The following is a 15,496-nucleotide window of genomic DNA, read 5'->3' as shown; positions in this document are numbered from 1 at the left end:
AGCTTAAAGTCACAATGCAAGCCTCCGCACACTGCTCTGTCCATCCAAGTCGGAGCTGCAATCTATTCCTGCCTCCTGTCTGCCATGATGATCCAAAGAATGCCCTCTGCTAGACAGTACCTCAGGAAGCATTTAATTCGGGAATGGATCCTCAGACTGGATTACTGTTTGAGGAAATAGAGATTTCATGACCAAATAAGAATGAGAAATGCTAGGTTAACAAACAGAACAGGTGGTAGAAGTCTTTAACATACTAATATGTGTGGCAAATCTCTACAGTCTCCCAAATTTGATTGTTGTTCTCTTTCTTATTTTACAGTATACGTGTTAACATTTCCCAGAAGTAATATTCTGTGGAACTGTACTTTTGTTCACACTCTTACTATGTTTGGAGTAATAAGCACCATGTAAATCTGACTCCATTCTGAATAATGAATTCTGAATAATGTTAGAATGAACATTCCTGGGAAATAACAATTTAGTAGATTCCTAATGAAGGGCCGGAGAGAAAGAATATTTTCTATGATACTTTACCTTTCAAATGAGCTTAGAAATTTTGAAAGAAATTTCAAAACTAATCTATTTTCAAAGAAATGTTATGAAAAATGAACAAAATTTGGATTCCAAAAAGAAAATGTAAATGTACCAACTCACAGCTGTAGTTGGTGTGAGTGGGCGTCAAATTAGGATAATTGGGGATCTGCTTAACCAAGGGTGCAACACGCCTAGTGCAGAATTTAATGATCTCCACCTTCAGAAACTTTCAAGTACATGTATTGGTTAAACTAACAATTATAAACTGTTACTAAGTGACACTTTATCAGTCACAAATCTAGTGTATTAAAACTGGAGCCATCAACCACAGCGTAGCTAGATTTTGAAAGTTAATTCTCAGAAATATTAGGAGTAGCTCTGATGACTTACTGAATATAAAGCCAGGTCTGGGCGGGCGCCGTGGCTCATACCTGTAAACCCAGCACTTTGGGAGGCCAAGACGGGCACATCACTTGAGGTCAGGAGTTTGAGACCAGCCTGGCCAACATGGTGAAACCCCATCTCTGCTAAAAATACAAAAATTAGCCAGGCGTGGTGGCGCATGCCTATAATCCCAGCTACTCAGGAGGCTGATGCAGGAGAATTGCTTGAACCCAGGAGGCAGAGGCTGCAGTGAGCCGAGATCACACCACTGCACTCCAGCCTGGGCAACAGACTCCATCTCAAAAACGAACAAACAAAAAAGCCAGATCAGGAGAAACATCATCATTCTTTAGGAACTTCCACGGAACAATTCAGATTCTGCTACTTACAGCCTTGTGCAGGCCCTTAGGTTTCAGTGACCGGGTCAGTGTGAAGCTGCTGCCAAGCATTAGAGCAGCAGGTCAGAGTGGACAGCAGTGTTCACATTTGAAAATGTAATACCTTTTCTCAAAAAGATTTCCCAGCTGCCTTTGGCTTGATGCAGATTTACATGGTGTTTACATACCGTTCTAAATATAGTAGCAGTATGAACAAAGGTATACAAGCTATAAAGTTCCTTCTTGTTCAGTAACCAAGCAAATCGAGAGCACATCCTGTTTAGGAAATAAGCCTGGAAAGCGAGGATGGGACCAGTCTGGAGGGCTTTGGACACTATGCTGAGATGTTTAGACTTATTCTGGAGGCTGTTTGGTGTACTTATAATGGATGAACTTTATGTTATGTAAATCATACTTCAGTAAAGCTGTTAAAAGGAAAGAAAGACTGGATAGTTGAAACTATTAAACATACTTTTTTTTTCCTAGTGTAAAACAGCAATAGTTACACAGTCCTAGGACATTTCTATTGCTCAAAACACCTGAGCTTAAAATCAATCTATCTAAAGTCTTCATAAAATTAAAGTGTCCAGAAATTCTCAAAGACTTTTATAAATGCCAACCAGTCATCAAGGGCCCAAAGCAAACATGAAAAATACAGCTCTCTAGGCCACATGTAGTAAAAACCTTTGTTTCTTAGAGTCAGGCTGGTTGCTTTCCCTTCTGCCACCAGAGTAGTTATCTCATTGCACTCTTAATTTACATTTCCCTAATGACTAATAATGTCATTTTCATGTGCTTATTCTGTGTTTTCTTTGATGAAATGGCTATTCAAAGCTTTTGCCTTTTTTTTTTTTTTAACTTTGGTTGTGTTCTTATTGAGTTGTAAGAGTTCATTATATATTTGGGGTGTAAGTTTTTTTTTTATCAGATATATGATTTGGAAATACTGTCTGCCAGTCTGTTGCTTTTCATTTACTTAGTTGTGGGTTGTTTTTTGTTGTTGTTTTTGTTTCTTGTTTTGTTTTCTTTTTAGTGCAGAAGTATTTGTTTTTAATAGAATCTAATTTATCAGGGCATACTTTCTTTTATGTCTTGTGCATTTGGTGTAGCATCTAAAAATTCTTTGCTCACTCAAGACATGAAGTCTTCTAGAAGTTTAGTTCTCAGATTAAGACTATGCGATATTTTGTTAATTTTTATATATGGTGTGAGTTCATTACTTTGCACGTGGGTATACTGTTGTCTCAGCACCAGTTGTTGAAAAGACTATTCTTCTCACATTGAAATTTCTTGACACCTTGGCCAAAAATCAATTGACCACAAATATAAGGGTTTATTTCTGGACTCTAAATTATCTCATTGATCAATGTGCCTATTCATATGTCTTGATTACTGTAGCTTTACAGTAAATTTTGAAGTTAGGTAATGTAAATCCTCCAACATTTTTTCATTCTTTTTCATAATTGTTTTGGCTATTCTAGGTCTTTTGCATTTCTTCTAGCATGTTAATAGTTGCCTTATTAACAACTTGGAGTTGTTCAGTTCATGAACATGGAATATCTGTGTACTTAGATCTTCTTTAATTTCTCTCTGCGATGTGTTGTTGTTTTTTCCCTGTACAAAACTTACACTTCTTTTAAGTTTATTCTTGAGTATCTTAAAATGTATTACTATTTTTGTTAAATTTATTTCTAAGTATTTTAGTTCTTTTTGATGCTATTATGGGTGGAATTTGTGAATTGAATTGATTTCTTAATTTCATTTTTTGATTGTTCCTAAAATATAGAAATACAGTTGGTTTTCATATCTTCTGACCTTGCTAGCCTTATTTATTAGTTTTAGTTGTTTTTTTTTTTTTCCAGTAAACTCATGAGGGTTTTCTGCATAGATAATTATGTCATTCACAAATGAAATAGTGTTACTTCTTCCTTTCCCATCAGTATTCCTTTCTCTTTTTCTGACCTTTTTGCACTGGCTAGGACTTCTAATACTAAGGAGTGAGAAACTAATATCCTTGTCTTGTTTCTAATCTTAGGGAAAAAGCATTTAATCTTTCACCATTATATACAGTGCTCACTGTAGGCTTTTCAAGTTGAGGAATTTTACTTTTTCTAGTTTGTTGAGAGTTTTTATCATGAATGGGTGTTTCATTTTGTCAAATGCCTTTTCTGTGTCTAGTGAGATGACTAGTGGTTTTTCTTTTTTCTCTTAATGTGATGTGTTGAATTGATTTTGGAACGTTAAACTGTCTTGAATTCCTATGATAAATTCTACTTGGTCATGGCATGTAAATTTTTTAATGTGTTACCAAATGTGGCTTGCTAGCATTTTGGTAAGGAGGTTTATACTGTGATCATAAGGGATACTGTCTGTTGCTTTCTTTTCATGTGTCATGTTTCTTTCTTTTCTTTGTTGGGCTTTGATAACGCAGTAATACTGAACTCACAGGAATGAATTGGGAAATGTTTCTCTTTCTCTATTTCCTGAAAAAGTTTGTGAAAGATTAGTATTATTTTCAAATATGTGGTAACATCCAGCAGTAAAACCATTTGGGCTTAGAATTTTCTTTGTGTAGGAAGATTTTTACTTACTAATTCAATTTCTCTATTATAGGTCTGTTCAGACTTCATGTTTCTTCTTGATAGATTTGGCAGTTTATGTTCTTCTAAGAGTTTGTCCTCTTCCTCTTAAGATATCTGATTTGTTGGTAATTTTTTCCCCCAAAATAGTCCCTTAAAGCTTTTTTAGCATCTGTAGGGTTGGTAGTATTGTACCATGATAAAGAAGTCCCTTCTTTTATTCTTGATTTGAGTAACTTGTGTCTTCTCTTAGTTTTCTAGTCTTCTACCTGAGATAGAAGCTTAAGTAATTCATTTGAGACCTCTTCTTTCTGATGTAGGTAAAGCACTACATTTCCCTTAAAGTACCACTTTAGCTGCATCCTGTAATTTTTCATACGTTACGTTTTTATTTTTATAGTGTTAAAAAAGTTGTGTTTTTGAGGCAGAGTCTCATGATCACCCAGGCTGGAGTGCAGTGACACAATTATGACCCACAGCAGCCTCGACCTCCTGGGTTCAAGTGATCCTCCTGCCCCAGCCTCCCAAGTAGCTGGGACTACAGGTGCACACCACCATGCCTGGATAATTTTTTGTATCTTTTGTAAAGATAGGGTATCAGTATGTTGCCCAGGCTGGTCTTAAATTTCTGGGCTCAAGTGATTCACCACTTCAGCCTCCCAAAGTGCTGGGTTTATATAGGCATGAGCCACCATGCCTGGCCTGTTAAAAAAATATTTTTAAATTTTTCTTATGATTTCTTCTTTGACCCTAGGATTGTTTAAGAGCATGTTTAATTTTCAAATATTTGGGGTTTTCTCAGATTTTTTTTTAATTATGTCATTTTTTGCTTTCGTATCTTGGGGCTTTTTTGTTAGATGTGTATGCATTTATAATTGTTATACTCAAAGAAGAAATAACATCATTCAATAATAGTAGCAGATTTCAATATTCTACTGTCAAAAACTGCTAAAACAATTAGACAAAGTTAGAAAGGATATAGAATATTTAAGTAACTCTGTCGACCAACTTGACCAAACTGACATTATGAATCTTCATAATCTTCTTTATAAGAAACTGCAGATACAGATTTCTTTTCAGGCACACATGGAACAGCCTCCAGGATAGACCACATGCTAGGACACAAAACAAGTCTTAATACATTTTAAAAGACCAAAATCATATAGAGTGTGTTCTCTGACCACAACAGAATTAAATTAGATATCCACAGTAAGCCTGCTGTTTGTCTGGGGCCTGCTTCCTCTTGCTATAAAAGTAGTAAACAGGTCAGGTGTGGTGGCTCCTGCCTGTAATCCTAGCACTTTGGGAGGCCAAAGCGGGTGCATCGCATGAGCTCAGGAGTTTAAGTCCAACCTGGGCAACATGGCGAAACCCCATCTCTACTAAAAGTACAAAAAATTAGCCAGGCGTGAATGCGCATGTCTGTGGTCCTAGCTGCTGAGGAGGCTGAGATGGGAGGATTGCTTGAGCCTGGGAGGTGGAGGCTGCAGTGAGCCATGATCGTGCCACTGCACTCCAGCCTGGGTGATAGAGCGAAACCCTGCATATGCAGGCATCCATTCCGGCCCCTCCACATTGTCTTCATGGGACTTTGGGGGCATGGGAAACTGACAAACACAAACGAGAAACTCTAGCTGCCTCCACTGCCATGAGTAATGAAGTTCTTTGTCTCTGATGCAGCACTTGTATCATATACCAGCACCCATGAAACAGTAATAAGCTAACTTGTTAGCTTATCAATAAGGTAGACTCTCAGATCCTGCTTGGTTCCTGACAGTTTCTTTAGTTCTTAGAATATACTTAAATAGCCACTTTGAAGTCTTTGTTAAATCCAGTATCTGAGGACATTCCAAGAAAGACATTTTGTAATGACTGCCTTTTTTACCCCCTGAGTATGAGTCACACTTTATTTCTTTGCATGTTTCTTCATTTTTGTTGAATCTTGGATATTTTGGATAGTAAATTGTAGCAACCATGGATTCTGACTCTTTCTCCCACCCCCTAGCAGTTGTTCTTGTTTCATTTGTTTAATAACTTGCCTGTACTAAATCTGTGATTTCTGCCTCTCCCAGAGTATACAACCACAGATGTTTCTGTTTAGTGTTTAGTTTTGATTATCTTTTTATTTGTGTTTTCTAAATGTCTCTGTTTAGATTTTGCCCTGTGTCTGCATAGATTAGTGTTGAACCAAAGATTGGTCAGACGTTATGCTCAAATACCTCAAGCCAAAAAGCCTACCACTTTGAGCTGATGGGTCTTTGTGTGGTTTGGTGAGTGCTTTCAAAATCTAGAATATTTTTTACTTTTCCCAGCCTTTGCTTTCTACCAGGCTCTCTCAGTTGTCTTGTGAACACACACACACAGGTTTCATCTGCCAGGGGTATGTAAGTGGCTCGGGCCTGCTGCAGTCCCTAGGGCACATACACATGGCCTTCAGTCAACCTAGGATGTGTGCAGAGGTTATCAAGCCTTCTCACCACTTTCTCACCTCATGGAATACCTTGTTCAATGGCTAGGCTAGTCTACCATCCGTTGCTTACCTCAGTAAGATACAACCTCAGGCTAGCAGGACACTGGCCCTTCCTATTCACTTGCCACCAGGATTGCTCCTCTAATTGACAACACTCGGTATCAAATGAGCTTCTCTGGCAACAGCAGCAAAGCCACTGGTTTGTAGGGCCTGCTGTAGCCTGGTTGAACAATCACTCTAACAGAGCTATGGGGGAATGGTTCAGACACTTGTTTGTGTGTGAAGTGTGGTAATTTTCATGAACAGATGCTTCTCAGCTTGTTATATGTCTTTGGTCAGTTTCCAGTTTTTGACAGTTTTTTTCCGCTTTATAGTTGCTTTGGGGGAAGAGGATTTGTCAGTCTCAAACCATCATGCCAGGAATCTAAAGTCCCAATCTACATCATCTTGCCATTGATGCTGGTGTAACTTAACTGCCTTTTTGATTCTCTGTGATCACATAAGTTGCTTTCTCTTACCTGCTCAGCTAGGATATGGAACAGCAGCAATAGAATCAACCTGGGGAAAGTTGATATAGAACACTGGGACCATAGTGGGCATGGATTTTTCCCGTGGTTAATTAGGAATGATTTACAATGATCAGGCATTGTTTATACTTTTATTTCCTGTATAACTAATAAAATATATTTGCTTTACAAATGATATATCATTATATAAATGTTATTTATATACACTTTGTATCAACCAGAGATTAAAATATTGCCTTTTGTAATGAGATTCTAGAAACATTGTCTTCATTGTACTCATTTCTCCCTGAATTTCCTTCCATTTATTAATTCGATAAATATATACTTGGTTATCTAAAGTATACAGAGGCATGTTCAGTGATTCCAAGATGAAGCTGATACGTATTTTGTCTTTAAGGAGCTTATAGATTAGTGGAAGTAATACAATGTAAACATGAAAAATGGAAATAGGACGTGCTGGATGCCATTAAAGAGTTACAGATCTGTGCTATGAAAGTTCAGTAGGGTAATTGAGTTTTCCCTATCTAAGTGATTCTATTATATCACTTATTACTCCCATCCCCTCATCCTCCCTGCTTGCATTCCCTCCCCAGCTGCTTTCCTACTGAAATCCTTATGTCGTTATTCAAGCTAGTCATAGTAAATAACATGTATGCAGAGCTTCCACGGGCACTTTTCTTGTTTGCTATTTGTCTGGGTCATATCAGCTTGGGGTTTAGGTAGGGAGCATTATTATTCCTAATTTACAGATAAGGAAACTGACATCAGAGTGACTTGCCCAACCTCGCATATTAGAAGAGTCAAGTTTTGAACATAGGTCTTTGTACTCGAAATCCTGGGCTCTTTTCAGTATGCTGTGCTGCCTCTTACCCAGCAAACTCTCTCTCCTCTAGCCAGTAGATAGTTGAGAAGAATTAAGTTTGATGAGCTGGGTCAGAATTGGAGGCAGCTTAGTGTGTTTCTAGATGAACACACAAATGAGGCAGCAAAGCAAGACTGTTCAGGCTACTTTTTGAATCATTTCCCAATAAGGGTTTTTAATGACTTAATTTTACAATAATCAGAGATCCATATTTTCATTTGCATCTCATTTCATAGGTGTTGAATTGTTAAACAAAACATATTCAAAACCAAATTATTCATCATCTCCCTATCAGTCTGTTGTCTCTTAACATTTCCTTTCTCTAGTAATGACACCTCCAGCTCCGCAGTCTTCTAAGCTAGTAACTTGGAAGTCTTTGACTCCTTCCTAACCTTTATCTCAGCATCTAATCCTATCATTTCCAGCCTACCTCATAGGGTTATTGTGTAAGTAAACTGACAAAATATATAAAGAAAAACTCTGAAAGCTGTGAATGAGAGGTATTTATTTCCTCTAAGGCAGTGCATCTGTTGATGTGTACAGTACTACAAGGCCTCAGCAACCATTCAGGGTTAATGTTTTGTAGTATTTAGTGAAGCGTGTACTTAACATCAGAGCTGAAACTGCATAATCTTAACATTCTTATGGCAGTCTGCACTCTTAAAAGCACTACCAAGGGAGGAGAAAAAAGGGAGAGAGAACAAGGCTCTCTTGTGTGATTTGCACGAGAACTGGAAGTCACGTTTTCAGACTCCGCTTGGCTATATCCAGAGGTCTTTTAAACTGAAAACCAAAGTTGATTTTATTAATACCACTCCACCACTCATTCTCTGTGACCTAGGGCAAGTGATTTAGCAGTGTCAGTCTCTACATATAAGTTAGAGATAATGATTGTACCTACTTTTTAGAGCTGCTGTAAGGATTGAATGATCTGTATGGACAGCCAGAGTGCCATATATAAGGTATATAAGTGGTAGCTATTGGATTACTCTTCTCCCTCTCCACCTATCTAGAGATTTTAGGTTGGTCCTCCTTTGCCAATTCCCTGAGATAGATAATTTATTTCATGTGGCATATTTATTTAGACTGCATCACATTACACTCTCACAGTTCACAAACATTTCCAGGAGGTTGTTGCTCCACCACTTCATTCAAAACTAGGTTCACAGTTTTCATGTTTTCCTCTCTACGTCTCTCCTACTAATTTCCCTTTACGGTTCGAACATGATTCTGATGAACTCTTTCAGTTAAAAACTGTGAGATTAAACTTGTACTCTCTGACTCCAAAGTAAAAGAGATTTTAGGTTCAATATTAGGAATACATTTCTACAATCAGGACTGTCCATGAGTAGAATGGGCTGCCTTGGAAGTCATAAAGTTACCCACGGCTACCTCTATACAAAAGTGGCTTTTGACTAGCAGCTTTGGCTTGCCGCTGCTTCCTTTCTCCGATCCAGTCCCTGAGGTCTGCAAGCCGTTTCAGTATACTCGCAGTGAAGAGTTTAATAAACAGATTAGCTACCTGACTTGCATTTTTTTGGCTTTGGAATTTTTGGTTCAGGGTTTTATACTGTCATAGCTAAATGAATTGACAAAACAGCAAAGTATAATGAAGAAGTTTATCAACCTTTCCCCACAGGATTACCAAATACAGAGGTGCAGGGTTAGTATTAGACGAAAGTGGAAGATGTGGCCCTCAATTCTCCCGCAAAGGAACTCTGCAGTGAAGTCATGACAGCCATGGGCCTCTGAGTGCAGCTAGGGTCATCCATACTATTCCATATGTTAAAGTAGAAGAAAATAGTGAAGTCATTTGCGAGACTTTTATGCAAAATTTGACAGATGTTGCATGCTGCTTTCAGGATTAAGAAAATTACATGGGCACTGCCGTGCCCTCTGTGAGATGTTTTATTCTCAGCTGTCACCCTCCTTGTCCCTTGCCCATAACCATTATAGTGGCCAGAAAGTCTGCTTGCCCTCCAGTGATGTGTTTTGAATAGTGCCCATTAGTTTTCAGTAGTTACCCTGGCCTGCATGTTAGCCTTCAGTTTAATGGCCTTTTTTATGTTCATTCATTTTATTTTATTTCCCATCGTGGTTTTGTTTATTTCTTTTTTGTTTTTTGTTTTTTCTGTTCTCTTTTTTAAAACCGTCGTGGTTTGCCCTTCATATTCCCCAATGTTTGCACATGACAAGATGTTGCCATCCCAACATTACCTCCCACTTCACTGACCAGTGCCACTACTGACCATCTAGCACCAGCCACAACGGGACCATTGCCTTCAGCTCCTCGGGATGTCGTGGCCTCCCTGGTCTCTACCCGCTTCATCAAATTGACGTGGCGGACACCTGCATCAGATCCTCATGGAGACAACCTTACCTACTCTGTGTTCTACACCAAGGAAGGGATTGCTAGGTAAGTGCCTGTGTGTCTGCAGCCAGTTTGGTCACGGCAGCCTTGTCACGCTCACCCTGGCTCTTGGTATCTGTACTAATTTTTAGTCCAGAAAATAAGATCACAGAGATGCATCTCCCTAATTTTAGGTCATTAAATAATCTCCCAAACAGACTAAAGTCCTGGTAGTCTCTCCTTTTCTGGGATGACTTAGGGAGAGGACAGATACAGCTATTGAGGTGGAAGTATTTAAATGTAACTAGGACTGCCCTTTTTTCATAAGATTCAGTCAGTATAAATTCTAGAGATTAAGGTAGACTTAATTTATTAAAGTAATCTTAAATGAATATTTGCCACACCCTTATGTGGTGTGAGTTGCGGAGCTCCAGGGGTTCTCCTTGATGAAGCAAGAGTAGTTAGTGATGACTTTACCTAAAATAGCATTTTCATTACATTCCTCTTCATTTCCACCCCCTCAGGAGCTCACATTGCTCAGAGGAGAAGATCCATAATGTCCAGGCTGCTTTATGCCACAGGCTGGCTTCACTTTATATGTCCAACTTGCTTTTCCTTTTTTCCCAATGTAACTGACTTTCTAGTGAAACCAGTCTAATCATGATAGCCTTTTTTTCCAGTATTTTCTCTTCAGTCACTTCCCCTTGCCCCTTGCTAAGCTAAAGGTAAATTCAGTTAATCCTTCTTGGCCCAGGTTAAGCCCCATTAAGTTCTCAAAAAGCTTTCCCCACCTTTTCAGCACATAGAGTGTTTCCCTTGTACGTGTGTTTGTATCCCTAATATTGGCACTTGATTGTGGTAATATGTGATCTTTTACTACCTTAAGCTGTTATTCTTCAATTATGTTACATGTATTTGTGCTGTTTTCCCAACCAGATTATAAACTCTTTGGAAGGAACCATGGCACATGCTGACTGTTCACACATTGCTGAGTAAATTCCTTCACTGTGCTCTTCCAACCAGAATAAGAAAGCTAAGATATCTGTTTTAGTAGGAGCACTAACACATCCGCTAAAGCTTACATTTCCATTAGCATGCTTATAGTTGATGTATATTATAGTTAATACCACACTGGCAAGTTCAGCAAGTGCAGGACCCTTTCTTTAATACTCTCAAGAAGTCTAAGTGACATAATTGAAGACCAATAGATGGAGTTACCTGAATGCTGTACTGTATGTTTTGAGTTTTACAAGGGTAGGAAAACATAGTTCTATACATAAAAAAGGTAAGACATTCCCACCGAACAGCAAGTTTCAATATCACCATTAAAATATCTTCAATAGATTTTGAAATCTCATTGCAAATCTCATAAGCTGTCACAGAGGAAAGAAGCCATTTAGTAATTCTGTGTAATAAACTTTATTTCTACAATAGGTGTTTTGCTCTTATTGTGCCTTCTACCAGAAATGCATTTTCCTCACATTAATTACATCTGGCTTCTTATCTGTCATCCTTAGATGACATCTCCTCAGGCCTTCCCTGAATACCAACCCAAACTTAGCCCCTCGGTGACTGTCACACAGTGGGGTATCAGAGCCAGCTTGTTCCCAAGCTAATTGTTAAATGCTCGGGAAATTTTGCCAACCTAATGACATGACTTGGCAGCTTGAAATTGGGCATGGTGGGAGTATTTACAGTGACAAATGCTACAAACCAGAGCCAGTTGTTAAACATTCACCAGAACACCACTGCTGTCACATCACCCATTTTTTGGTATGTGTGTGGTATTTTTTTGTTTCGCTTTTTTATTTTGGGTTTTTTTTTTTTTTTTTGAGAGCACTTATTACTCTCTGAAATTTTCTCTTTTATTAGCTTATTTATTCTGTCTGTCTTGTCCAATAGTGTTCTCCAGCACCTGGAACATTTAGTAACACTGGCATTTAGTAACACTCAGTAAATATTTATTAAGTAAATACATTAATTTCAATCAGTGGAGAAATAATAGATAATTCAAGTAATCATGTTGAGATTGATTAACCATTTGGTGGGAAAAATAAAAGTTATATCTCTGTCTTAAATTATAGATGGATTAAGAGATAAATATTTTTAAAATCTATAAACATATTAGAAGAAAATGCAGAAATGATTTTTATCATTTGGAGAACAGGAAAGGGCTTTTAAAGGGAGACAGCAAATCGGGAAGCCATAACAGGAAACAGTAATAAAGTTACAAATTATAAGTAAAAGATATCCCAAGAGACAGATAATACAAGCAGATGATTCATAGTACTGGAAAGCCCATTAGAGTTAAAAAAAAAAAAAAAAAAAAAAGGTTTTCACCATCACAGGCAATCTTGGAAGCAAAATGATGAGGGTTTTTTGTTTGTTTGTTTGTTTGTTTGAGACAAAGTCTCACTGGGTCACCCAGGCTGGAGTGCAGTGGCACGATCTTGGCTCACTGCAGCCTCCACTTCTTGGGTTCTAGCGATTCTCCTGCCTCAGCCTCCCAAGTAGCTGGGATTACAGGTGCCTGCCACCACGCCCAGCTAATTTTTGTATTTTTAGTAGAGACGGGGTTTCACCATGTTGGCCAGGCTGGTATTGGACTCCTGACCTTAGGTGATCCACCTCGGCCTCCCAGAGTGCTGGAATTACAGGCATGAGCCACTGCGCCTGGCCAAGTTATCATTTTTCATCTATAAAGCTAGCAAAAATTTTAAGTTGATAATATCCAATGTTCAATGAGTTGACAGCTAGGAGGAAACCACTCTAGGTTATTGGTGGCAGTATAAATTAGAATAGTCTAGGGAAGGTGATTTGGCAGAATTTTAACATATTTTAAATATACATAGCCCTCCATCACACTTCTAGGTAACTGTCCTGTAAGACATACAGATATATGTATGCATTGGGCCCTCATACAAACACGTTTATTTATAGCATTGTTTGCAAGATTATAAAAGGAGACTATGTAAATATCCACTGGTAGAAGAATGGTCACATAATATACAGTCGTGCGTCACATAACAGTGCTTCAGTCAGACAGACTGCATATACAATGGTGATCCCATAAGATTATACCACTGTCTTTTTACTGTACCTTTTCTGTGTTTAGACACATAGACAGTTGCCATTGTGTTCCCATTGCCTACAGTGTTCAATACAGTAACATTCAGTACAGTAACGTGCAGGTTCGTAGCCTGGGAGCAATAGGCTGTCCTATACAGCCTAGGTGTATGGGATATAGTCTGAGCTATACCATCAAGGTTTGCATAAGTGCATTCTGTGATGTTCACATGATGAAATCACGTGATGCATTTGTCAGAACATGTCCCCGTTGTTAAGTGGTACATGACTGTATGTATACCCGTAAGTATGGTGCAGCAGTTTTTTTAAATGACCTGTGTGTATATTTTGATGTCTATGTAAATGTGTAAAGCAGTGATCCTCAACCAGTGACAGTTTTATCCCTTCATCCGTCAGGGGATATTTGGCAATGCCTGGCAGCGTTTTGGTTTTTTTTTTTTTTGGTTGTCATAGCTGGGATGAGGGAAGTACTTACTGACATCTAGTGGGTAGAGGCCAGGGATGCTAATGAACATCCTGCCACACAGAGGACAGTCCCACAACAAAGAATTATCCTGCCCAATGTCTCAGTAGTGCCAAGGGTGAGAAACCCTGGCATGGAGACTGTCTGGTGAGATATGTGTCAATATGTGCCACAGTCAGCTCTCAGGGCAGGACAGGTTTTGACAAAAGAGAACTGAGACTTTTTTTTTTTAACTATATGTACTTTTATATTTAAATGTTTTTAATGAGACTCACCTATTTAAATTTTATGATAGATTATGGGTTGGAGTAAGCAGGAATGATTAGTAAATGAATTTGTAGTTGGAAGAGATATAGAAGTTGAATTGGTAGAGGCAGGTGGGCATGACGAGTGTATGTAAAGGAAGAGGAAGTGCACGGTAAGGCCATCTGTGTGTATGCTGTGAGAAGGATGCAAAGGCAAGAAAGCTGGCCAAACTGGCCCAAAGGTTTTGGCAGAAATTAGTAAGAGATTAGAGTAAAGTGGACGTTTGGAGCCAGATGCAGGAATGCCAGTGAGAATTTGGACATAATCAGATAAGAAGGGACCATTTTAGACTGTTAAGAAAGTTGTACACTGTGATTTTACTAAACAGTACTTTGGGAACACTACCCAAGATTAAAGGAGAGAAACAATAGAGTCAGGGAGACAAAACCGGGTAGTAATTATGTTAGCCTGGATATGTGCTAGTTGTCGGCTTGGATGAAGGTGAAAGCAGCGACTTGAAGTGGATAGGACGAATTTGGGAAATATCTAAAAGGAAGATTTGAGAGACCATAATAGTTTTTTGTTGCTTCATTACTTTGTGATTTCTCAATAGAGGCAATGAAGGAGAAGTTAATTCTTTTAAGTCATAAGACTATAACCTGGCTAATTGTTATATAAACAAAACTTTCTTATTAACCTTTATCAGCTTAAATTTCTTATCTAAAAAACAAGGGTAATATATTTGCTTCCCAGATGTGTGGTAACAATTAAATGTGAGAATGTATGCCACCACCTGTATTTACAAATTCACCCACTTCCTGCATTTGAAAGTTTAGCCACCAGGTGGCACCATATGCCTTGGTCATGAGCTGTAATTCTTTTGGGTGCCTAAGTTGCCAGAGATTTCAGAGGGTCCTTCCTCTCTGCCTTTTCAGCTATGAAAATTTCATCTTTCTTAAAAAAGCAGTACTTTTCTATATTAACCATTAAGTGAGAAGTGGAAAGTAAGGTATTCCTGCTATTTATAGCACTTTAAAGATGGATTGAAGCTTTAGAGATCTGTTAGTCTAGTCAAGGGGTTAGCAAACCATGGACCCTGTGCCAAATTGGAGCAGTTATTTATTTTTATGGCCCCAGAGCTAAGAATAGTTTTTACATTTTTAAATAGTTACATTTGAAATATTACATCGGTAGCTATATAATATCTTCCATTTTGCCTCTTGCCCTATAAATATTTACTACCGGGCCCTTAAAGAAAAAGTTTGCCCACCCTGTCTCATTTTTTCATTTAATACATAAAGAAAGTGAGGACCAGGCCGGGCGCCTGGCTCACACCTGTAATCCCAGCACTTTGGGAGGCCGAGGTGGGCGGATCATGAGGTCAGGAGATCGAGACCATCCTGGCCAACACGGTGAAACCCCATCTCTATTAAAAATACAAAAAGTTAGCCGGGCGTGGTGGTGGGTGCCTGTAAGTCCCAGCTACTCGGGAGGCTAAGGCAGGAGAATGGCGTGAACCCGGGAGGCAGAGCTTGCAGTGAGCCGAGATTGTGCCGCTGCACCACTCCAGCCTGGGCGACAGAGTGAGACTCCGCTCAAAAAAAAAAAAAAAAAAAA

The 15,496-nt window shown here is 38.6% G+C and overlaps 1 protein-coding gene across 1 annotated transcript in view; it reads left to right on the top strand.

The window, feature by feature from the left end:
• Nucleotides 1-9,929: 9,929 nt before the first annotated feature.
• The window catches only part of NEO1 (neogenin 1), a gene marked incomplete at its 5' end in the record, with an annotated part of 68,839 nt that continues 63,272 nt past the window's right edge, over nucleotides 9,930-15,496 (top strand). The window contains one exon of the mRNA XM_011967128.1: nucleotides 9,930-10,149. Coding sequence (XP_011822518.1) covers nucleotides 9,930-10,149 — 220 coding nt within the window. The remainder of the gene's footprint in view (nucleotides 10,150-15,496) is intronic.

Source organism: Mandrillus leucophaeus, unplaced genomic scaffold (assembly GCF_000951045.1).
Source record: "Mandrillus leucophaeus isolate KB7577 unplaced genomic scaffold, Mleu.le_1.0 Scaffold789, whole genome shotgun sequence".
NCBI classification, from domain to species: domain Eukaryota; kingdom Metazoa; phylum Chordata; class Mammalia; order Primates; family Cercopithecidae; genus Mandrillus; species Mandrillus leucophaeus.
Note: the sequence above shows the minus strand (reverse complement) of the source record. Positions and strands in the feature narration are given on the sequence as shown.